Raw genomic sequence first — 25,380 nt, forward strand, 5'->3', positions numbered from 1 at the left:
ACTCGTTCGATCTTCATCGACAAGAATAGTTGCGGATCTCATTTGACGCGGGGAATCAATCGCATCCATTCTTAGGAAGACATGCAGGTCGCCGATACAACATGCCTTCTCTGCCCGGTTTCTCAGACAACCCCTTTCGCACCCGCGCCGACCTCGTGCGCGCAGCGACAACTTTGATACGACCGTTGAAGCAGTACAGGTCTCCCCAGGAGGCGCGTATCAAGCTTGCGACCAACACAGCCGCGGGGTTCGATGAGGTCGCGGCACAGTTGGAAGGGTTCGCGAGACCGTTGTGGGTTATCGCGGATCTCTTGAATGACGTCGAAAACGGCGGCGAGGGCGAAGAACTGGCGGGCTTGGATCTGGAGTCTTGGGCTCGGGGGATCGTGGCGGGGACAGATCCGAATTCAGAGGAGTATTGGGGGGATGTGAGTGACATCGATCAGCGGATGGTAGAGATGGAGTCCATCGCCTTTGCGATGCTTGTTGCGCCTGGGCCGTTTCTTTCGGCTTGTGACGATGAGGCAAAGGAGAGACTCAGGGTTTGGCTGAGGCAGATTAATGGGAAGAGGATGCCGCAGAATAATTGGCTTTGGTTCAGAGTGTTTGTTAACCTGGCGTTGGTGAGGGCACTTGGGGTGCCTGTTGAGCAGGCTAGATCAATCATGGTCGGGGACCTGAAGGTTCTGGATACGTTTTATATGGGAGAGGGATGGTCTAGTGATGGAGCCTGGGGTAAGGACAGGAAACAGGCGGATTATTACTCGGGCAGCTTTGCGATTCAGTTCGCGCAGTTGTTGTATGTGCGGTTCGCTGTTGGGGATGAGGAGAGGGTTGAGAAGTATAAGGTGCATGCCAAGGAGTTTGCGTCGAGCTTCTGGAGGTATTTTGACACGAATGGTGAGTCTTTTAGTTTGATTCCTTGTCACTGAGATCTGGAAAGGAAGCTGACGACAAAGAAAAGGGGCCGCGATACCATTTGGTCGAAGTCTAACATACCGCTTTGCTTTTGCTGCATTCTGGTCCGCCGCAGCAACCGCTGGCGTGGGTCTCGCACCTCCTCTCGACGATCCTGGAGTAGTCAAGGGACTGTTATTACGACATCTCCGATGGTGGGCAGAAACACCGGACATGTTTAACACGGACGGGACGTTGAGCATCGGGTTCACGTATCCCAACATGTATCTCAGCGAGGATTATAACTCGCCGCAGTCGGTGTACTGGTGCCTCAAGACCTTCGTCATCTTAGGTCTGTCTATGGATCACGCCTTTTGGAGGTGCGAGGAGAAGCCACACCCTCTCCAAGACGTCAAGCCCCTGGGTACTGCAATGGAGAGGAGGCAGTTGGATCCGGGACGGGTGAGAGCCATCTGGCCGCCGCGGCATATACTCTGCAACGGGACAGAACACCATTTCTTACTTTCCTCGGGCCAGATGACGAAGAAGAGCTTCAAGGGACGGGAGGCAAAGTATGGCAAGTTTGCGTACTCGTCGACTTTCGGGTTTAGTGTCCCCACGGGATCACTGCTTTCGCAGATGGCGCCAGATAGTACACTGGCTGCTAGTATCGATGATGGCGAGACTTGGTGCGTAAGATGGGAACCAACTGAGGTCAGGATCGAGCTTGTGTCGGTGTCGTTTTCTGGCGTGTACAACGAGGTGCCATCCTTAGTTAGTGTCTGGAAACCATGGAAGTGGCTTGATTTGGAGGTTGAGACGGCACTAGTGCCCGTCGTGGAGAGCTTTCCCGGGTGGCACGTACGGATTCATAAGGTCCGTTGGAATCCCAAGGGGGAAATCCCGTCATGGGTTGGGAGTGTGCAGCTCGTTGATGGAGGGTTCGCCATCGATTCACATACAGCAATGGGGAAGTTTCTTCCGAAGAAGTCTGCTCACGAAGCGGATAAGCAGTGTTACACCGAGGACATTGACAGGTGTCTTGTCTACTCCTCAGCCGGGGCGAGCGGCATCTCTGATATCATCGTCGAAGGGAAAGGGCTGCGGCGAGACGTCGATCGAGGCGCGTGGGTGTTGAGACCGGATCCCAATACCAACCTGATCGTGCAGAGGTCGTTCATTCCTGTTGTCAATCATCAATTTAGCCTTCGACAGGGTAATGAGGAAGGAAACGGGGCAGCAGTAGACTCGCTCTGGATGGCTTCTGGTGTGTTTGCTGTCAGTGCTACAGCTGGGCTCGAGGCGGAGAAGATAAGAGCGATGTGGGAAAGGAGACTCCGGGTCTCTTTCAACCAGGAAGATGGCGCTAGATGGATGATCCGAGCTCTTGAACATTGAGCGGCTTTGGATACCATCAGGCTGACAGCAACTGAGAGATCCAGTCCAAGAGAGAATGGCAGATTTACTTCTGATATCGTAGCGACAGGATTGAGAGGATATCATTCCGCACTCGCAACATGGAGATTGTCGCATTTTCTAAGAATCATGCTACTCAAAGTACCAAGTCAATATCATGACTCCGCCACTCAGTAATCACAGCATTTCCTGGTGAGTGCGTCTTCTCAGAAGCCCTGTGGCGTTTAGCCAAGTGCCCAATGTAGCGTTACGGACTTACGGCACAGCCTGTGCGCTACGGGCGTTCTAGGCCAAGAACCTGGAAAACACCCCTGTGAACGACGGATTCATGTCCCATTGTCTCTCCTCTCACCCAAGGTCAAGTGTTTGTCAGAGGCGAAGCTCGTCGTGGTCAGCACGTAGCTCGAATAGTAACAAGCAAAGCTGAGTCTATCGTGTTGTGTCACTTACACGACTCGAGAGCTGTACGCGGAGCGAAACCGATGCCGTCATCCGGAGCGGACGGCCCGCGCAGATCATCAGAAAAGTCTGTTCAGTATTGAATTTGGTGTTCATCGCACCTAGATAGCTGACAAAACGTCGACAGGTCACAAACTTTGGACCTCGCTTCACTCCGTACAAGGTTTCAACCAAGTTTCCCTCTGGGGCTCCAGTTTCTCCAACCCGCGAAGTCCCCGCCGAAGCCGTGAACTCCAAATAACCTTTTCGCTCTCCGCGCCTGTCCGCGCTTGTCCGCGCATCCGCCGATTCCGGCTGCCTTGGCCATGTCTTCCCGTCCAAATCCAGTAACGCCCCAGCCCTTGTTAGGTAGCGAAAGATGAAATCGGCTCTCTGTCAAGCGACTGCTGTCCGTAAAGATGTTCCCGTTGCGAGACGACTGACGGTCTCGGTATCATCTATAGCGTGTATCAAGTGGAAGAATAGAAGAAAGAAAGATTAAAACAACAGACTAGAGAACGGCGGGCATAGCGTGTGCCATGCGATCTAGTTGTACTTCGTAACCGCCAACTCCTATAATTTCCACGGGCCAAGCCACCAAGTCTGCCCATGGAGTTGCAGCCAAGTGCTGCGAGATGAGCGAGATCAAAGACCGGGCCCATCCGTTCAGGAACCAGCAAAACGGCTCTGCCATGTGGACGATGACGCAGTAGTGCGCCAACACCACCATAGCCGCCGGATGCCGCCGACGCAACATGTCCAGGTAGTCGCTAGTCATGAGGATGGGCCAGAGGAACACGGCGCGGAACTCGACAGGTGCCGACATGGCATTGAAGGTAGAGACCTTGGCAATGCACTCGCTCAAGGCAATCGCCGCGTTAGTGATGGCATATTTCCCCTCGTGCTCGACTAGACCAATCTCCGCGAGCGTGGAGCTTAGGCGAGGAAGCCGTTCGAAGAGCGGTTGTAGAGTAGCCTCCACGGTGGACGGTGTGGTATCGCCGGACCCGCGGATGAAGATTTCTCGTAGTGGGCCCTTGCGCAGATCCTCGTCGGAGGCACGCAGGATCATGCTCATCCCGTCGGTGAGGGTAAAGATATCGAGCATACTATCGATCGGGGAGAAGGAAGGGTTGTATTTCTCGTAGCTCGGGTAGGTAGCAAAGGCGCTCAAGGTAAGAAAGATGGAGGAGGCGAAAAGGGCGTGGCAGTTCGTCGAGGAGATCGTGCCGAGGAGAGTCCCTCTCATCCCGTTGATAGCGTCATTCTGGTGCTGGGCAGCCTGCATGAGGTAGGCATGGCGGCAGTCTGGCTGAAGGTAGGCCAAGTGGTAGGCTGAGAAAGCGAGAATTTGATGAAGGAGGAAAGGGTAGGAGAGCGCCTCTCTCGGGACGTCGTATTGGAGAGTCTTCTGGGCCAAGGAGGAGTGCGAAAAGGTTCGATAAGACACCGAAGTATAATGGTGCATAAGCTCGAGATCAGAGATCCATCCGCTAGCCGTCTCTGTCTTATTGAGGTCGGTAAGGAACCTCGAGAAGTAAGGAAACGGGTCAGACTGCGACGAAGGCGAAGTTTGGCCTCCTCCGCCGGAGCTAGACGCGCTCTGTTGGCCCCCGAGTGATCCGGCGGCAGACTGTGGCGAGAGAGAAGCAGGAGACTGCGCGCTTGACCGGCGTCTCAGTGCCGACGCCGAGCCCTAAGAAACCCCAACGGCGCGTTAGTTTGCGAAAACGAGGCCCTCCCCAACACCAACAAGGCTGGTGAGGGGGGGCAAAACTGGGGGTTAGGGGAGGAAGCTTACGCGCGAACCCGACCTCTTGGTACGTTGCCCTGGCGGCGGCAGGTGAGCCATGGACTGAGAGGACGCGCCTGTTGGCGCTCCCGCGTTTTCGAGACTACATGGCAAGCCATGGCGTACACAAGCGCTGCAAGGCTTGTTCTCGTCACACTGCGTGGGGTTCATACTCGTTAGTCTCGGCCGAATGTACACAGCGCAGTGTTGAATGTGATAGAATGGAGAGGCCAGATGAAGATCAACGACTTCATCACTGGGACTTGGATTCTGATGACATACTTTGACTCTTCTCTCCTTGCATCTCAAGCACCCATTGCGTGATTTCCTGTAACCCAGTCGCTTCATTGTGATGTTGTGGCTATTGCTGCAGAGGATTCAAGATCAAGAAAACACATCGAGGCCTGATAGAGCAAGCACCCGAGAACGAAGACGGTAACGAGGTAGGGAGGAATAAGGTCCAGTAAATAAGGATGAGCCGGTGGGGTGAGGTATCTTTGCGGATCGAAGTGTGTTCCCTCTGTTTATACAGAGCAGGTCGAGGAAACCGCTGCAGTCGGCGACCCGCGGCCAAGCTGTGGGAAGTTATTCTTATGTTGAGCCTTGTCGAACGTTGTTGCGCATCCCGGCCGAGCGAGCCTAGGGCCGATGTAGAAGTCGACGGGTGCGCCCAGGATTTTCGTCCGATCTAAGGTGACCGGGGTGTAGGGGACAGGACAAGGGAACGGGGAGAACGGATACAATCAGGCACGAATAACGCGGTACTGACGCATCATTGTCTTCTGAAGAGCGAAGCAGCGGTACGTTTCTATGTATCTGTAGATATGGATAGAATATCTGCGGGAATGCCAAGCCTCGAGTCTGCCCTTCGCACATCAACAATGAAATTCAACCCCGCCAGGACTGGGGCCCAGCTGGTGTTTAACCCAGTTACAGGATGTGTAGTGTGAAGCAGAACAAGGTAGAGGGATGTTGAAGAATCGTCAAGGGCAAAAATGGGAAGAGAAAGAAAAGAGAATGTAGAAGAGTGAAGCTTACTAGGTTCCTTGGTATCTTCGCGGTGTTTAGGGGGGGGAAAGTGACGGTGTCAGCAATGCGGAACTGAGTCGTGCCAAGACCTCCGGCGTGCGGGCGGAGATACCGCACTCTGGCCCCAGTTTACCGTACGGATACAGTAAACGTGTGAATATTTCCTCAAGAAGAAGAAGAAGAAGCTATGTTACTTTGTGTACATGTGTCCGCGGGAGGAGCGGCGGTTGCAGTCGGTATGGGCTAAGCCTTGTGTGCATGCGTCAGTGTGGGGATGCCCATCCATCACACACTTGACATCACCCGAGTTAGTTGTTCGGTCTTGACAACATCTAGTGCACCGTCTTCAACGTGGCACTCCCAGGCGCATTGACAGCCTTGCATGTGCTGGCTGAGAATAGAACCAGTGAAACGGCGTCTTTGGGATGTGCGACCGGCGACGGAATGGGACGAAAGGTTCACGGACGTTGGAGAGGGAGGGGACGATGGGGACCAGAAGGAAAGGTGGTGGGTTGGGGGCTCAAAGGCAACAGAAAGAATAGACGCGAATCGCCAAGACTTTGGGTAAGAGGTCGTGTGTCTGGTAGAAAGCTTTTCATGAATCCCCTCACTCGGTGAAAACACCATGGTTGAACGAGCCAAGGCCTGTTGTCGTCAGTTGACACTCTCATCCCTTTTCGCCAAGGCCTGGCTCAGCCTAATGAGTACATGTAGCATCTAAGCCTCAATCTTGCGTCGCCGGATCGCCGGCCTCTTCCAAGGTTCCATTCCCTTTCCCGCGCCCACAAGTTGCAACATTTAGAGTTATCAGGTCCTTCAGGCTTCAGGAAACGCCGTAAAAGTCTCAAGTCGGCGGAGGCCAGCCAAGATGGGCAAGAATGAGATGGAGAAAGTGACAGGGAAACATCGGGCTACGGCAGGGTCTTGGCAGATACTCTGGTGCGTGCTGTGCCTCCCGTGGAATCCGTGGGTATTGGGTGACCGGGGGAGAAAAGCCACGACCGCGCCGCGGTCCATCTCCTTCAGATGAAGACAACCCCCGACCAGTCGCCGGCCGTATAGACCAGTCGGCGATTGGCTTGGCGAGGGTCGCCGACCAATTGTTATGGAGTCCGAAAACGAGGCTGCTCCACGCCTTTAACTGGGATCATGTCTCGTACGTCGTCGGGGAAAGACTTCTACTATCCCCTCAACCCCATCATGAGGTGTATCGATCTGATTATTCCAGTTAGTGGGCCTGATGCGATCTCACTCTAGGCCTAACTCTGACTAGCAAACCATACTGACTTTCTGGTAATGAGGTCCCTGAACCGATGCCGCAAGCTGCAACACCTGTCAATCTACGGATACTCGGCGCTAATGGCACAAGCCTCTTTAACGTAATCTAACTAGACTCTATGCGAATCCTTACAGAGGACTCATAGCTGATGGAAAAATGGGATTTCGTAAAGAACACATGCCTACTCCGTACTCCGTAACGTAACGTGGGACTATGTCTTCCGGGCGACATAGAATGCCCGGTGCTTACATTACTCATATTATGAAACCCGGTGGTGGACTAGTCACGAAACCCGTCGCTGGCGACATAATGAGGCCGATAGCACAGCTCCCCTCGTTTTCTCTTCTCGTTCTCGTTTCAGGGTTCGTATATCGTATTCTGCGTATGAGGTACGGTTCGAGGCGAAGCAGAGATAGCTTCGTTTTGCCGTCAGCTTCAAGATTCGTAGATGCAGCGATAGGAGAAGCGAAAGCTGACTAGCATGGAGTTTGATATATCCAAGATGGCGGGTTTGGTGCTTAAAGACGTGCACATCTCGTCTAGAAATAGGGAACATGAAGAAGAAACAATGCCATCAATTATAACAAGTCTTAGCCTACTTCAACCGTCGAAGACTTCATTAATCTTCGCCTCTGGTATTTTTCGAAACCTTCACCTTCAGGTTGAAAGATCTCGCCCCGCACAGATCACAAGATGGCCAACGACTACTACAAGTACGACCCTTCGCTTCCTGCGGCAATCATCTTCACAGTCTGCTTCGGTCTGTCTGCAATTGGCCATGCCTTTCAGATCGTGAAGACGCGAACATGGTACTTCATCCCATTCTTCATCGGTTGTCTTGGTAAGAATTTGAAGTGCGCCCCTGCTTTTCTGGCATCACTAATACGTCTTAATTTGCAGTTGAGATCATCGGTTATGCTGCACGCGCGATCAATGCTACCGAGACCCCTAATTGGTCAAGAGGTCCATACATCATCCAAGCTCTACTGTTGCTTCTTGGACCTCCTTTCTATGCAGCATCAATCTACATGATCTTCGGACGATTGATTACACTGCTTGATGCCGAGAAACACTCGCTCATTCGAGTCAAGTGGATTACCAAGCTGTTTCTCCTTGGTGACATCATATCGATTGCCGCTCAAGCTATTGGTGAGAGATGAAGACTGCCTTGATGTATGAAACCTTAACGGCTAACGATTTCTCTGAGGTGGCGGCTCTCTTGCGGGTGCTGATACGAAGGCGCAGAGAGATCGCGGGCAGATGATCATCATCATCGGCTTGGCCATTCAGATTGCCTTTTTCGGGGTTTTCATGATTGTGACCGTCTTGTTCCATTATCGTATCAAGCGTGTACCCACCTCGAGGAGCTTATCGGTCTCAACCCCTTGGCCAAAGCTACTGATGGTTCTCTATGGAACAAGCTTGCTCATCATGGTCCGATCCCTCTTCCGAGTTATTGAGTATGTCATGGGAGAAGATGGGGAACTTCAGTCGAAGGAGGTGTACCTTTACATCTTTGATGCCCTAATGATGCTGATTGTGTCGGGGGTTTTCAACTGGTTCCACCCTTCCCGGATTATCAACAAGTCACATGGCGAGATCGTTCCCAACTCGGACTCCGAGAATCAGCTCGGGAACTATTCTATGGATTACCGAGGGGGCGTGCGCAACGACAATGTTTCTCATACAACCGAGACAAGCCACTACTTGCGCAAGTAAGGCTTCTTCCAATCATCAGACGCAATAGACCTCCACTTCTGCGAGCTGATGAGATTCATCAGATTGGCTTCACGAGAAATGTGACGGGATTAATGGTGGATGGCAACACCCTCTCGGTCATCATGGGTTGGGGGAGTTTCATACCTAGACAGAGCTGAGATTTCTTGGAAAGGGAGCTGCTTGGTTTCATTTTGTTTCCGCATTGTTGAGGTCGTTCTGGTCACGTCAACTTTCGATTGATATACATAGAGATTGCATGTTAACTAGAGTATGTATTGAAGAAGTATTTGCATTTACCTTGCTAATCCAACACCCGACTTATTTCATAGTGTAATTGTTAGGTGATGTGACAAGAAACCCCCGATCTACCCAAATCCTAGCAAGCCGTCTTACTCCACCTGTTTCTTGGGGATTATCAACATGGGATGACGGTCTGGACCGCTTCGGGCCAGTGCCGGTGGCAGCTGTTCGACATGGAATAGTGAACTTTGCTCTCTCGGAGCACTATGAAAAAAGAGCTCGATTATCCCCGACTTGGCATGTCAGCTCCCAATAGTTGTTTGGAGACAATGGACGTCGGACTACATACTGGGCCCTCATATTGTGTGACTTGGCATGCCAAGTATGCTCAAAGCTGCGAAAGACCCTGAGTGTTGCGGTTGTTGCTTCACCTGGATCGACAGTTGATCACTCTGCGTCAGGAAGCTTCCCGCGTGCTTATTGCTACTGGGATCATAGCTCCTCACAGCTTGGCCAACAGCTTGGTTCTGAGGAAGCTGAAGTTATGGTTGAGGAAGCTGCTCGCGATCTGCCGAATTACTAGCCCAACAGATGCATCTCACCTCCTTTGACATGCCGTGAGTCTCAGGGATGAACCTATCACGGAAGTAGACTCTTACATCTCTCGCTATGCTACAAAGCTGCCAATGAAACGTTAGACATAATAGCTCGCTCGCCATGTTCTTCCTCGTGAAACTGCCAGTTCAGCATCGCTTGTTTATTAATAGCAGTAAGTACTGTGAGGGCATTCGGAACGGGCCGTTAAGCTTTCGAAGGTGAAACAGCCAACGGGGTGGACCCTAGAATGACGTTGCATGCCTGAAAGGCCAAGCCACCGAATAACCTAATCCCTTTGCTGGCCTCACACCAAGACAAGGTGACTAATGCTGCCCGAGACCTTGAGAATGAAGACGAACCATGCTGGTGGGATGAGGCTACTATGTATGTAGGGCACTAAGGTAGAGATGCATTCGGGCCTCGATAAGACACCGCCCGGACGTGACTTCCGCTCCGTCGGAACCGATTGCAACGGAACTCCAACTTTACTATGTGCTCTCTATGTACCCACCCTTCATCGGCACATCTGAGCCGGGATAATGGCACACGGAACGTGGCGCAGGACTGACAGCTCTGACCAAGGGCCCCTTGGATTCCGCCTTGAAGAGCACTCGAAAAGTCGCCGCCCCCAAATTTGCCAAGACTTGCCATCTATCTAATTTTACACCAAAATGTTTGATTTCCCCGCAGCTGAGCGAGTAAGATTAAAACCAGGCTCGCCTCTTCATCACATGAAGCCAACCGCCGCCGATTGTCACATCACGATGTCTTGGCATTTTTGATGCTTCTTGGCCCTCGCGCCGATTTCCCGATCAACTGACTGCGAAAGGCAAAGAGGCGCTTGGCTTGGCGCTCGCCACGTCGTTAGATTTTGCCTTTCCATGGGCTCAATCAAAGCTACAATCGCGGCTATTATCAGTCTTTCTAGGCGCTGTTTCGATTATCGTAGAAAGTTGCTGCCAAGACCATTTTGACTTGGCCACGCCAGGCCTTCAATCACAACTCACAACCTGACAATTGACTTGGACTATTGAAGTCAGCGCGTGTAGATCAGCAACGTATATGTCATGAGATTTCTTGGCGACAAGATGAGATGTGCTAGTCAAGGCAGATTTTCAACTGAGGCAGACTACACTACGAGCCTGCTGCCTCGGCGCCGCGTGTGCAACATCTTCAGGCGGTCACCAACATGTGAGAGCCTCATGTGAGAACGTCGGGCTAGGGCAAAAGACATCGAGATCATCCGAGGTCGACGAACCCGATGTGTGATCTGCCACGTTGCGATCGGAACCCGCCTCTGAGTACTCCTTAGCATGTTGGCTTGTTTTACTGCGAGGCTGAGAACACTTGAGTCTACTGTCTATTATCTATTGTCGATAGAGAGGCCAGCTTCTTGGAAGAGCTATTAGCCAATCCCTAGCGTTCACCCAACACATCGAGGCGCGGATGTAAGCATTGTGAAAGAGATACTGAATTTACGGTCGTCTAACAGGCTAATAACGCCTTCCTAGGACGTTGTTGACAACTCCTGCTATCATGGAACAAGCACCATGCCGTCAATGACTGAATTGATAAGATACCAAGCAGTATCTTAAGTTATTATTTAATTTCACAATCCTGGTGCTTACGTGCAGCACAATGCCTAGGTACTAACTTGAGAACAGAGGAACAAGTGACAGTGGAAAGAGTTGGCAATTGCAAGTTAATGATGAGATCATGAGCACTCCTGAAGGCGAGGGGTATGTAGTATCTATAGCGCAGATAGAGTCAACGGGTGTTGAGAAAGTCAATGGTGTCCAGCTTCACCCTTACCGGCAATAACCTTACTGCTAGCTTGCGCATGATCCTGATACAATCTGAGTATCTCTCTACAAGACTTACATGATCTTCGCATCTGAAGCTTTCGTATTCAAGCGAAAGGTCTTATGGAGTCGTCTGGCGCGATCAGGATGTCTCCATGTCTATACAAGACTAGAAGTTACATGTACCTAGAGTGATTTCTGGAACCTGGATCAGTCAAGCAGATTTGTTGATTACCATATCATTACTAGTTCCTCAAAGGCTATCATGATCTTCAATGAGCCATTTAAGGTATGGTCAGGAGTTAGGATCACGGTATTACTGTCAGTAAGTATATGATCATTACTCTACGCGCTATTAGTGCCTGATCGAGTCCATACTCTAGACCGACCTGCGGATCATTGGTCCAATTAGTCTAAAGTCTTAGTAAGGCTTCCCGAGAATTACATCCAGGACGAGTCAAGAAAAGCACTATCTGGGACTCACCATCTCCAGTGTCACATGGACAGTCTTGAGAGCAATTTAACACGATTTCCTTAGGCAGAATTAGCCGTACGCATGGTAAACACCGATTCGCGACAAGAGTAACCGTTTTCGTCAGATTTATGCTTCTCGTTTTCGTTCTCGTGGTCCGCCATACTTGCGATCGTGCGCTCTTTCAACCACTTAAAGCACGAGGCAGGCCTCGGTCTTTTGTTGATCCATTATCTAGGTACCAAGGATACTAAAGACAGGACCTCCGTGCGTTCCGTTGCAAAATGCCGATCAAATGACTCTCGCGTCAGATATGGTTCAAATTTTGACTTCAACGGACTCTTGCCGACCAGGCTTCCCGAGCTAGCGAAGCACTTACAACAATAACTAGCTAGAGCACAGATTACTCACACCAAGCCGAAGAACGATCAGGAATACCATGGAATGAGCTCAAATTTCTAAAATGTAGCAGGACACTAATGGTTTCTGGTGTCGCTCAGTCTCAGTTCCGGACCCATCGGCGAGTCTAAAAATCGGACCTTAACACGATCAGCATGCGCGGCCATCTGCGAAATACCATCCGCAGCTCTTAGCCTCTCCCGAGATTCCGCATCGAGTCCATGGGCTAGCCCTGCCAGTGAACTTCCTCTCCAGGCAGGCAGTCCCAGCCGTCTTGTTTCGATAATGGAGAACAGGCAGAACTGTTAGTATCCCTATTATAGGGTAGTTAGTTCGAACCGTAGTTAACGAAGAGATTAATTAAACTATATAAATATCTGCGTAGGTATAAAAAGGAGGTTCTAACCGTAGGTTAGGCTAGCTATAATAATCGTAAATAGGGCCCCTAATTAGCCCCTGCGTAGTCGGCTATATACTATAATCGAATTAGACTTCTAATCCGATACTAACTTTCTCTTTCTTTTATCGATTTAACTACTACGGTTAGAGGTATAATTCGACCTCGGGCCCGTTTACTAAGTCGTCTCCTTTTCCCCCTTTTCTTTATTCTTTTTATATAACCTATCCCTCTATTCGTACGGTGACTTTTTTATTACTTACGAATTGCTCTAATCTCTTATTTAGTATTATTTTTATAAAAGCGTTTGCGAGGTTATTTTTATTATTAATCTAACGGATCTTAAGTATCTCGCGCCTTTCGTACGATTACTTAAGGGCTATAATATCGATTATAAGCCTCTTTTCCTTCGTCGTTCCTAATTTAATAAGGTATTCGTATAGCGAGTAAGAATCGGTATAAATAACCGTTAGAATAAGTAGAAAGCTAATTCGATCGGTAATTTTCCTTAGTATTATTAAAATCGCGTGGGAGAGGTTAATGCCGTTAACTATACTATAGACCTCTAACGCTAATATACTTCTTATTACCTACTTATTTTTAGTTAACGAGTAATAGATTATATTACTATATATAGTAAATTCGCTCTCGCCTATACTCTCGTTAGCTAGGATAATAATATACCCTAATTACGAAGTAAGGTTATTATTATTCGTAAATAACCTATTAACGAAGACGTAGAGCTTACTAATTATAAGGTCGATCGGGTAGTAAACGAGACCTCGATTAAGATTCGTTTATTATTACTTAAGCCGCTTATTAAGTACCTCGACGTCTCGTTTAGTTAAATCTATAGCCTACGTTACCCTAGCGTAGTTAAAAGTTACCTCGGGCTAATAAATACTTATAATATATACCCCTCGCGCAAGCTTAGCCTTATACCGCTTTTTAATATTAGTTACGTTCGGGTTAACGAGGTTAATCTTCTCGCCCTACCCCTTTTACTAAAAGACGACGGTTTCCCCTTCGATTATAAAAATCCCGCCGTTAAATACTAGGGGGGTATTTATTATAAAGACCTTTTTTAGCTTCGCTACGAAGCCCGCTTTTTAAAGCTCCTTATCCTCCTTCTTTATAAAGTTAATATTAAATAGGCCTAATATATCGTCGGTCTATATTTTAACGATCTTAAATTAGTCGCTTTCGTACTCTATAACTAGTAAGTACGGGTCGTACGTAGAGGTAACTATTAATAATTAATTAATATAAAAATCGTAGTAGGTGGCCTACTAATAAGTACCCGATTTTACGAGCCTATATAGTAGCTTAAGTACTTTAATAATCGTACCTTCTAAGTACTTACTAGCTATTTCCTTTAGTAAATAGGCTAGGATTTTCTTTATAAGCCCTGTGGCCGATTAGGTATATACCTAGGTAATATTACGGCTCTAAATCTCGTATCCCTTTTTCCGTAGTAATACTATTAGTACTATTATTAATCGTTAGCTATAGCGCTATATAGTAGGTAATTATATAAGTAGCGTCGCCTTTTTAACGTCGCCGTACCCCTAAATTACGTATCTAGACTTCTCGTATAGTTAGGGTGTTCTTTTTTTTTTAATTTTACGAACTATTCGCGATTTAAATATATAGAGGTTTATATACTTTTCTAAATCGTAGAGGATAAATCGATAGACCCCTCGATCGCGTAGAGTGTCTACTTCGATAAGATCTAATCCCTTATACGGCTTTCTAATAGTTATAATTACGCCTTCCTTACGTAGTTTAACTACTAGCTCGAAATCGGCTTTCTTTTTTATTATATAAAAAGTATTAATTACCTTGTCGCTAGTAATAAATTACTACGTTAGTACTTACTATCGTAGTTTCTCGCGACGTATTAGTGCCCTTTTAATAATTTCCTCTTCCTCGTCGTTTATTAGTACTACTACGACGATTTTATTAAGGATAATTTTTTATACCTCTGCCGCGGGTTATATAGCTTCACCTAGCTCTTTTTCTTCTTATAGGCTAGAAATTACCTTAACAAAATCTATATAATATAGTCTAACTACCGTAATTAATACCTCGAGTAGCTAGTCGCAATCTCTCGTAACTATATAAGAACGCTCGTTAACGGAAATTAATTTATATAGCCTAGCCTATTATTAAGTAATTTTGCGCTATACTTATATATCCGAATTTAGGGGCATATTTAAATTAACCCCTATATCGGGCCTATTGCGCGCAGTAATTACCTTATTAACTTACCTTTTTATACTTACCTCGCGCAGTACCCGTATTACTTTTTTAACTACTTAAGCTCGCTAGCTTATGTCTAGCGATAGTAGCGAGGCTAAGGTCGTTTTTAAATATGCTCTAAATACTAAAAGCGTTAGTATAAGCCCGTTAGGCCCCATAGTATCGTTATAGTATTTAAATACCGTCTAGAGGCATTCGTCGTTATTAGAATCGGGATTTTCCTCTTTAATAATTTTAAACGCTCTTTTTAACTACTAGTGCGCCCTTTCTACCTTTCTAATGCTATAGTACGCTTCGACGGGCACGACTTTTAACTATATACTATAGGCCGTCGCATTTTCCTTAAATTCTACTAACTTAAAACTAATACTAGCGTTAGTTTTAATACCGTCTAGCGGTCCTTAGTATATATCGATCTAGCTTTTTTATAGAGCTACCTATACTATTTTTACTTATAGATCCCGCAAGAATTACTCTACTTAGAATAATATAGCCTCGTCGATTATATATAGGACCGGTTAACTATTTAAGTAGAAGATATCGACGACGATCTCCTAATTAAAGTTAAGCTTATTACGCAATTTAAATTTAAATCTGCGTAGGCTCTGCGCATTTATTTAATATTAGTAATATACTTTTATTAACTACTCTAGCGCCCCTATTTCGATATTATTATTACTTAAATACTTTAAAAGGTTATATAGCCTCGTAACCGACGGGTAGCTAAATCTCCGGTATAGTTATCTAAGCTTACTTTCCGTTAGGTAATTAATCGACTTCGTATCGTTAATAAGCTTTATAAACGCGTACCCCTATTGTTATTCAACTATTTTAAAGTACTTATAGCTAGAGATTCTGTTCTTCGTATTATTGAATATAATACCTAGTCGATCTATATCTTTTAAATATAGGAGAAATAGGGTATTAACGGGTAGGATATAGAAAGTTATCGTTCCGAAGTGCGTCTCTACTTCTACCGTATTTAGGGCGACGATTTCCTTACCTAGGCCGAAGCTAATCCTCGTAATACCCGTTATTAACGTATTAAGCGTTACTAATACGATTTTTTATAGCGCCTAGAATTGCCCTTTTCTTCTTATTAACTATTACGATACCCTAGTATCTAGGATAATCCTATAGAAATTATCTAGGCCGTACCTTTTGTTCGCGTAGAATGCCTATACGAGCTTAGTATTTAAGTAATCTAGGTAATATAAAAAGGACCCCTCTAGCTACCCCTAGAATTACTTAGCACCCTATCTCTTTTCTTTAAATATTAAGAGAGTAGAATTCTACGCTATTAAATTCGTCCTTTCGCCCACCTCCGTATCCGTTATCTAAGGGACCTTCCCTTACTATTTATAAATAAAAGCCTACTTATTAAGGGCTTCTACTACCTTTTATTCGTTTAGCCTCGTATATCCTCCCGAGGCTAACGGGGCGAAGAAAGAGTAGTTAATATCGTCGACTTTATTATAATCTAATTCGTTAGTATAAGGGGTAAGATCTTCTTTATCTTCCGAATCTCCTATAGGATGCGGGTACTTTAGGCCGCTAAATTAGCTACTTTCGCTAGGTTCCGTGCCCCCGGATCTACCCTTATATATAATAAGGAATTAGTTAAATCGATAAGGGCTAGTTTTACTATCTACTACCCTCGATTTTCTATATTATTCGTACGATTTAGTACGCTCTTCCTCGGAGTAGTTACTTAACTAATATCTATCCTTTTTATAAATAAAACACTGCTTTTTCCGTTACCCTGCTCGCGAATTAAATCTTTACCTATTTAACGAATTTAGGATTCCTTACTAGCGATTACTGTACCTAGCTTCTTTTCTTTTCTTATTATATATTTAGTCGACCTAATACTACTAATAAGGGCCGTTATATACCTAGAGGTAGGTTTAGCGCGGCATTCTTATTTTAATATTAAAGCTAGATCTTAGCCTCGAGTAGAGCGTCTCGTAGTCTTCGGGTACTTAGTATAGAGTTATTTTCGCCTCTAGAACGCGCTAGACTACGGTATAAAAATATCTAACTTTTCGCTCGTTAGTCCCCTTATTTAGCTAGGTTTTCGCTAGCTTATTAATTTAATCGATAAGCTTTTCGAGGATTTCTACTCGCAATTTACTCTCTATTATCCTAGCTATAGATACGAAAGAAATCGCTCGTAGCTTAAATAGGAGCTTTAGGTTCTTATTATAGGTCTCGAAGCGGCTTCGGATTACGTTAATTATACTAAGAAAGTCGTTTTAATCGAGATTACGCACCGCTTCGTAGTAATAATTAGAAGCTTTGCCTACGAGTACGACATTAACTACTGAATAGTACTAGTGTTCCCTAATTCTGACTTTTTCGTAATAATTATAAAACATCGTTAGGGTTTCTTATAAGACCTTATACTTCCCCCTAGAGTATAATTTCTTTTTTAAGAAGATCTTTTTAAGGTCTATAAACTACCTCGTATTTATTACTAGATTTTCGGTATCTATATACGATCCCTGCGTCGCTATATACTATTAATAACTTCGGGTAGTCTACTTCCTTTCCTATTAACCGATTAGTACCGAATTTCGTATTAGTAGCGGCGACGAGCTATAGATCGAAATAAGCGGAATTATCGATTGTCGTACTTCTAGTACTATATTTTACCTCTATATATCCTTCTACAACGATAGATTACCGTTAGTAATTATAAGAAGGAAATCTGGGTCGTTTACCTTTTTTCTAAATTCGTTAAAGCGATTATACGCCCTATCGACTTATACCTAGGTCTATATTACGAATTCCTCTTCTATAATCGTCGCTACTAAGACTTCGTAAAGTTCTTATAATTATAATTACGCTAGTAATACCCCTCGCTTATAAAGGAATTTATTAACCGCTTTTACGATTCTTAAGCTTGCGCTTATAAACTATTTATCTAGCTAATAGCTAAGGTCGTTTGCGATCTCGTAGAATAGGGGTTACCCCTATAGCCCCTTTTTTTATAGACCTTAGTTAAATAGATTAATACTACGTTAATTTACTCGTTATTAAGCTAATCCGCGATTTTATATATCTACGTCCCCTAATAGTCCGGGTTAATATTTACCTACTTATAAGGGATTAGGATTCTATTTAGGATCGGGTTTCGTCCTCTTCTTCTTTACCCTAACTTACTAAGGGTCGTGCTCTAACTTATACCCGTATTAGTAGTCGCTAGCGTATTTAATCTTAACGGGGATATATTTAATCCGCGCGCTAGTTATAGCAAATCCGTACTTTTACTACCCAACGAATTTATTAAGGTCTAGGAGATTCCTACTTCTTCTTACTATCTCGCTACTACTCTCGTTTCTACTATTTCTAGTAATTACTACTACCCTTCTAAATTACTAGCCATCGTACTTATTAAGATCCTCCTTTTTATTTAGTATAAAAGGGTAGGTTCTAGTAGTTCTTTTTAATAATAATAGCAGTAAACGTTTATATTATTATAATAAAATATAGTAATTAGTCTCGGGATCTTTACTAGTTACCGATTTTTTAAAATTAGTAATCTTGCGCTGTGAGCTAGTATAAAAAGAAGCCTTTTAATAGCCCTTTAGAGGATTCTTTTCTTTTCCCTTAGATCCTCGTCTTTTTAGCCTTTTCTTAGGTTAATAATAACTCTAACGGGAGGTCGTAGGACTACTTTGGGGTAGCTACCTTCTTCTTAAGTTAATCTCCGAGATCCGTAATACTCTTAACTCGATACTATTAGGACCTCTAAATCCCCTCCTCCCTCGTTAAACCGTCCCCTATATTATATTCCTAAGTAATACCCGGGGGGTAGTTAAGGGAGCTATAAAGAGGTCGTCTAGATCACGGGCTTAAGGGCGTACTTATAAGATCCCCATAGTAATAAACTTTTCTATATATTATAAATCTCTTAGCTTAATAACTCCTATAGGGTTACCTTCGTTACTAAGTAAGAATATTTACGTTTAGAGATCCCCTTTTTCGATCGCGTAGTACTCTTTTATACCGTACTATTAAGCCCGTTCGTTACGCTAATTAATTAAGTAAGTAGTCGTCATATAGGGAATTCTTTTTACTAATTTAGCCGGTTAATTTCTAATCGCGGGCCGGCCGCGGGGAAGTTATTTAGTAAAAAAGGCTACTTAAGGCGACGGTAAAATACTAGTTACCTAAGCGGTTCCGTCGACTAGCGTAGTTTAATATAATAAACGTCGACCTCTCGTAAATAGTAAAGAGCTACGATTACTTAATTCCGTACGGTATTTAAAAATCGCCTCTTTTTTTATTTACTTCCGTAAGGTTAATTAATACGAATCTCCTATCCCGTACGGTATTAAGAGGTCGTCTTTTTTATATAGCGAGATACCTTACTAATCTACGATAGTAGAATTTAATTACTAATTAGTATTAGTATCCCTATTATAGAGTAATTAGTTCGAACCGTAGTTAACGAAGAGATTAATTAAACTATATAAATATCTGCGTAGGTGTAAAAAGGAGGTTCTAACCGTAGGTTAGGCTGGCTACGATAATCGTAAATAGGGCCCCCAATTGGCCCCTGCGCAGTCGGCTGTATGCCGCGGTCGAATTGGACTTCCAATCCGATAAGAACAAACAACCGGCCAGTAATGCTGCCATTGGAAGAGACAGAAACCCCCAACGTACGCGGATATGAACCACCCATTGCAGCGTCTTGCCCTCCAAGGGCTCCTCTTCCAGAGAGAGATCACGTATGTACTTTGTCAAACCAGCTGCGGCTGCCTCAAACATTGCCGTGAAATTTTGGGATGCCCCTAAGCTTGTGATTACGTTAGGCTGTTGTTGTAGAACCTGAGGTGATCGACGTAGCGGCGGGTATACGAGCTGCTTCTTGCTCAGAGGGCTAGGCCGACGGGCGAATTGATTCGCGAATGCTCCAGTGATGCTTCCAGCCGCGTTTTGTGAGATATTGAATCGCAAGCTGTTTTCTGTGTTTAGACCGGTGGCGGCACGATACTCTTCCGGCGAAATCAACAGTTGGAGGTCGGTTCGGTTGAAGTCTGACTTGTCGTAGTTCAAAGTGTAATTCGTGTACTCGTTGTATGCCTTCGAGAGCTCAGATTCATGAGGATTCAAGGAGAGAAAGGAATCAAGGTTCCTGTTCACATAGGAACCCAAAACAGTCTCCTCTAGAGCACCTTGCTTGATCGTGGTTTGGTACACATTGGCACAGAAGTACAGAGCGCATTCATGTGCTACGATGGTCGCGTCGTCCCATGCCTGCTTGCTTTCCCTGAAGTCGCTGCTGGACTTCATCATTGCAAAGGATATTATGAGGGACTTCATGTCGCGGAAGCTGATTGTTTCTGTTGGCTGGGTTGTTGCTTTTGCTGTCAATTCTGTGTTTATAATCGTCTCATTGTCTTCCCTCAAGGCCGCTACGGCCGCTCCATCAATGTTTGATATGTTCATACCGAGCGCCGGGATCTCGTACTTGATGTAGCCAGCCGTCATGTTAGGTATCTGTTAGTATCCCTATTATAGGGTAGTTAGTTCGAACCGTAGTTAACGAAGAGATTAATTAAACTATATAAATATCTGCGTAGGTATAAAAAGGAGGTTCTAACCGTAAGTTAGGCTAGCTATAATAATCGTAAATAGGGCCCCTAATTAGCCCCTATATAGTCGGCTATATACCGCAGTCGAATTAGACTTCTAATCCGATACTAACTTTCTCTTTTTTTTATCGATTTAACCGCTACGGTTAGAGGTATAATTCAATCTCGGGCCCGTTTATTAAGTCGTTTCCTTTTCCCCCTTTTTTCTATTCTTTTTATATAACCTATCCCTCTATTCGTATAGTAACTTTTCTATTATTTACGAATTACTCTAATCCCTTATTTAGTACTACTTTTATAAAAGCGTCTACGAGGTTGTTTTTATTATTAATTTAATAAATCTCGAGTATCTCGCGCCTTTCGTACGATTACTTAAGGGCTATAATATCGATTATAAGCCTCTTTTCCTTCGTCGTTCCTAATTTAATAAGGTATTCGTATAATAAGTAGGAATCGGTATAAATAACCGTTAAAATAGGTAGAAGGCTAATTCGATCGGTAATCTTCTTTAGCGTTATTAAAATCGTATAAGAGAGGTTAACGCCGTTAACTATACTATATATTTTTAATACTAATACACTTCTTATTACCCGCTTACTTTTAGTTAACGAGTAGTAGATTATATTACTATATATAATAAATTCGCTCTCGCTTATACTCTTATTAACTAAGATAATAATATACCCTAATTACGAAGTAAGGTCGTTATTATTCGTAAATAACCTATTAATAAAGACGTAAAGCTTATTAGTCATAAGGTCGATTAAGTAATAAACGAGACCTCGATCGAGATTTATCTACTACTACTTAAGCTACTTATTAAGTACCTTAATATCTCGTTCGGTTAAATTTATAGCCTATACTACCCTAGCGTAGTTAAAAGTCGCCTCGGGCTAATAAATACTCGTAATATATACCCCTTATAGGAGCTTAGCCTTATACCGCTTTTTAACGTTAGTTACGTTTAGATCGATAAGGTTAATCTTCTCGCCCTACCCCTTTTATTAAAAAACGACGGTTTCCCTTTTAATTATAAAAGTCTTATCGTTAAATACTAAGGGGGTATTTATTATAAGGACCTTTTTTAGCTTCGCTACAAAGCCCGCTTTTTAGAGCTCCTTATCCTCCTTTTTTATAAAGTTAATATCGGATAGGCTTAATATATCGTCGGTCTATATTCTAACGATCCTAAATTAGTCGCCTTCGTACTCTATAATTAATAAGCACGGGTCGTACGTAAAAGTAACTATTAATAGTTAATTAATATAAAAATCGTAATAGGTAGCCTACTAATAGGTGCCCGATTCTGCGAGCCTATATAGTAGCTTAAGCACTTTAATAATCGTGCTTTCTAAGTACTTACTAGCCATTTCTTTTAGTAAATAGGCTAGGATTTTCCTTATAAACCCTGTGGCCGATTAGGTATAGGCCTAGGTAATATTACGGCTCTAAATCTCGTATTCCTTCTTCCGTAACGATGCTATTAGTACTATTATTAATCGTTAGCTATAGCGCTATATAGTAAGCGATTATATAAGTAGTATTGCCTTTTCGACGTCGCTATACCCCTAAATTACGTATTTAGACTTCTCGTACGGCTAGGGTATTCTTTTCCTTTTAATCTTATAAACTATTCGTAATTTAAATATACAGAGGTTTATATATTTTTCTAAGTCGTATAGGATAAATCGATAGACCCCTCGATCGCAAAGAGTATCTACTTCGATAAGATCTAATCCCTTATATAGCTTTTTAGTAGTTATAATTACGCCTTCTTTACGTAGTTTAATTACTAGCTCGAAATCGGCTTTCTCTTTTATTATATAAAAAGTATTAATTACCTCGTTACTAGTAATAAATTACCGCGTTAGGGCTTGCTATTATAATTTTCTACGACGTCTCGCTAGTAGTATTAGTACCCTTTTAGTAATTTCCTTTTCCTCGTTATCTATTAGTATTACTACGACGATTTTATCGAGGATAATTTCCTATGCCTCTGCCGCGGGTTATATAGTTTCCCCTAGCTCTTTTTCTTTTTATAAGTTAGAAATTACCTCGTTAGGATCTATATAGTACGGTCTAATTATTATAATTAATACTTTAAGTAATTAGTCGCGATCTCTTATAACTATATAAGAGCGCTCGTTAATGGAAATTAACTTATATAGCCTAGCCTACTATTAGGTAATTTCGCGCTATATTTATATATCCAAATTTAATAATATATCTAGATTATCCCCTATATCGGGCCTATTGCGCGTAGTAATTACCTTATTAACTTACTTTTTTATATTTACCTCGCGCAGTGCCCGTATTATTTTTTTAATTACTTAGGCTCGTTAACTTATACTTAGCGACGGTAGCGAGGCTAAGGTCGTTCTTAAATATGCTCTAAATACTAATAGCGTTAGTATAAGTCCGTTAGGCCCTATAGTATCGTTATAGTATTTAAGTATTATTTAGAGGTATTTATCGTTAGTAGAATCCGGATTTTCTTTTTTAATAATTCTAAATGCCCTTTTTAACTATTAGTATGCCCTTTTTACCTTTTTAATGCTATAGTGCGCTTTAACGGGTATAACTTTTAGCTATATACTATAGGCCGTCGCATTATCCCTAAATTCTATTAACTTAAAGCTAGTACTAGCGTTAGTTCTAATGCTATCTAGCGGTCCTTAGTATATATCGATCTAGCTTTTTCATAGGGCTACTTATACTATCTTTACTTATAGATCCCGGAGGAATTGCCTTACTTAGAAAGATATAAATACGTCGATTATATATAGTACTAGCCGACTATTTAAGTAGAAGATATCGACGACTATTTCCTAGTTAAAGTTAAGCTTATTACGTAATTTAAACTTAAATCTACGTAGGCTCTGCGTATTTTTTTAGTATTAATAATATACTTTTATTAACTACTCTAGCGCCCCTATTTCGATATTATTATTACTTAATTACTTTAAGAGGTTATATAGCCTCGTAACCGACGGGTACCTAAATCTTTAGTATAGTTTTCTAAGCTCACTTTCCGTTAGGTAATTAATTAACTTCGTATTATTAATAAGCTTTATAAACGTATACCCCTATTATCGTTCGACTATCTCGAAGTACTTACTGCTAGAGATTTTATTCCTTATATTATTAAATATAATACTTAGTTAATCTATATCTTTTAAATATAAGAGAAATAGGGTATTAAGGGGTAAAATATAAAAAGTTATCGTTCCGAAGTGCGTCTTTACTTTTATTATACTTAGGGCGACGATTTCCTTACCTAGGCCGAAACTAATCCTCGTAATACCTACCGTTAACGTATTAAGTATTATTAGCGCGATTTTCTATAGCGCCTAGAATTGCCCTTTTTCTCTAGTTAACTATTATAATACCCTAGTATCTAAGATAATCCTATAGAAATTATCTAGGCCGTACTTTTTACTTATATAGAATACCTATACGAGCTTAGTATTCGAGGGATCTAAGTAGTATAAAAAGGACCCCTCTAGTTACCCCTAGATTTACTTAGTACTATGTTCCTTTTTTTTAAATATTAAAAGAGATAGCGTCTTCTCTTTAATTATTAAGAGAATAGGCTTTAGCCCTATTAGATTTGCCCTTTTAGCTACCTCCGTATTTATTATCTAAGGAACCTTCCCTTACTATCCGTAAATAAAAGCCTACTTATTAAGAGCTTTTACTACCCTTTATTCGTTTAGCCTCGTATATCCTCTAGAGGTTAACGGGGTAAAAAAAGAGTAGTTAACATCGTCGATTTTATTATAATCTAATTCGTTAGTATAGGGGGTAAGATCTTTTTTATCTTTCGAATTTCCTATAGGGGGTATATACTTTAGGCCGCTACTTTAGCTACTGTCGCTAGGTTCTATACCCCTAGATCTGCTCTTATATATAACAAGGAATTAGTTAAACCGACGAGGGCTAGTTTTACTATTTATTACCCTCGACTTTTTATATTATTCGTACGATTTAGTACGCTCTTTTTTAGAGTAGTTACTTAATTAATATCTATCCTTTTTATAAATATAGTATTACTTCTTTTATTACCTTGCTCGTGAGTTAAATCTTTACCTATTTAATAAATCTAGGCCTCCTTATTAGCGATTACCGTATCTAGCCTCTTTTCTTTTTTTATTATATATTCGATCGACTTAATATTATTAATAAGGGCCGTCGTACGCTTAGAAGTAGGTTTAGCGCGGCATTTTTACTTTAATATTAAAGCTAGATCTTAGCTTTGAGTAGAGCGTCTCGTAGTCTTCGGGTACCTAGTATAGGGTGATCTTTACCTCTAGTATACGCTAGATTATAGTATAAAAATATCCGACTTTCCGCTCGTTTATCCTCTTATTTAGCTAGGTTTTTACTAGCTTATCGATTCGATCGATAAGCTATTTAAAGATCTCTACTCGTAATTTACCCTCTATTATCCTAGTTATAAATATAAAAAAATCGCTCGTAGCTTAGATAGGAGCTCTAGGTTCTTATTATAAGTCTTGAAGCGGCTTCGGATTACGTTAATTATACTAAGAAAGTCGTTTTAATCGAGATTACGTACTACTTCGTAATAATAATTAAAAGCTTTACTTATGAGTACGATATTAATTACTAAATAGTACTAATATTCCCTAATTCCGACTTTTTTATAATAATCGTAAAACATCGTTAGGGTTTCTTATAAGACCTTATACTTCCCCCCAGAGTACAATTTCTCTTTTAGGAAGATCTTTTTGAAGTTTATAAATTACCTTATATTTGCTACTAGATTTTTAGTATCTATATACGAACCCTACGTCGCTACGTACTATTAGTAACTTCGGGTCGTCTACCTCTTTTCTTATTAGCCAATCGGCGCCGAATTCGTATTAGTAACGGTAACGAGTTATAGATCGAAATAGGTAGAATTATCGATTATCGTATTTCTAATACTATATTTTGCCCCGGTATATCCTTTTATAACGATAGATTTCCGTTAGTAATTATAGGAAGGAAATCTAGGTCGTTTACCCTTTTTTTAAAT

The 25,380-nt window shown here is 43.1% G+C and overlaps 5 protein-coding genes across 5 annotated transcripts; 2 read left to right on the forward strand and 3 right to left on the reverse strand.

Moving 5' to 3' along the window:
* Nucleotides 1-101: 101 nt before the first annotated feature.
* Nucleotides 102-2,295, forward strand: CLUP02_11398 (uncharacterized protein; the record flags this gene model as incomplete). Its single annotated transcript, XM_049290366.1, has 2 exons — nucleotides 102-900; nucleotides 965-2,295. 2 exons carry the CDS (start codon nucleotides 102-104, stop codon nucleotides 2,293-2,295), a joined length of 2,130 nt encoding a protein of 709 aa, XP_049147511.1.
* Nucleotides 2,296-3,262: 967 nt separating this feature from the next.
* On the reverse strand, nucleotides 3,263-4,891 carry CLUP02_11399 (fungal Zn binuclear cluster domain-containing protein; the record flags this gene model as incomplete). Its single annotated transcript, XM_049290367.1, has 2 exons — nucleotides 3,263-4,447; nucleotides 4,553-4,891. 2 exons carry the CDS (start codon nucleotides 4,889-4,891, stop codon nucleotides 3,263-3,265), a joined length of 1,524 nt encoding a protein of 507 aa, XP_049147512.1.
* A 2,441-nt stretch (nucleotides 4,892-7,332) lies between these two features.
* On the forward strand, nucleotides 7,333-8,570 carry CLUP02_11400 (uncharacterized protein; the record flags this gene model as incomplete). The annotated part of the gene is made up of 4 exons (XM_049290368.1): nucleotides 7,333-7,377; nucleotides 7,521-7,692; nucleotides 7,752-8,000; nucleotides 8,059-8,570. 4 exons carry the CDS (start codon nucleotides 7,333-7,335, stop codon nucleotides 8,568-8,570), a joined length of 978 nt encoding a protein of 325 aa, XP_049147513.1.
* A 10,582-nt stretch (nucleotides 8,571-19,152) lies between these two features.
* Nucleotides 19,153-20,238, reverse strand: CLUP02_11401 (uncharacterized protein; the record flags this gene model as incomplete). The annotated part of the gene is made up of 2 exons (XM_049290369.1): nucleotides 19,153-19,161; nucleotides 19,411-20,238. The coding sequence occupies 2 exons, from the start codon at nucleotides 20,236-20,238 to the stop codon at nucleotides 19,153-19,155; spliced, it is 837 nt and encodes a 278-aa protein (XP_049147514.1).
* A 3,265-nt stretch (nucleotides 20,239-23,503) lies between these two features.
* CLUP02_11402 (uncharacterized protein) lies at nucleotides 23,504-23,662 on the reverse strand (the record flags this gene model as incomplete). The annotated part of the gene is made up of 1 exon (XM_049290370.1): nucleotides 23,504-23,662. A coding segment is annotated over one exon (159 nt), but the record flags the coding sequence as incomplete, so codon positions are not given.
* Nucleotides 23,663-25,380: the final 1,718 nt, after the last annotated feature.

Source organism: Colletotrichum lupini, chromosome 5, assembly GCF_023278565.1.
Source record: "Colletotrichum lupini chromosome 5, complete sequence".
Taxonomy (NCBI): Eukaryota; Fungi; Ascomycota; class Sordariomycetes; order Glomerellales; family Glomerellaceae; genus Colletotrichum; species Colletotrichum lupini.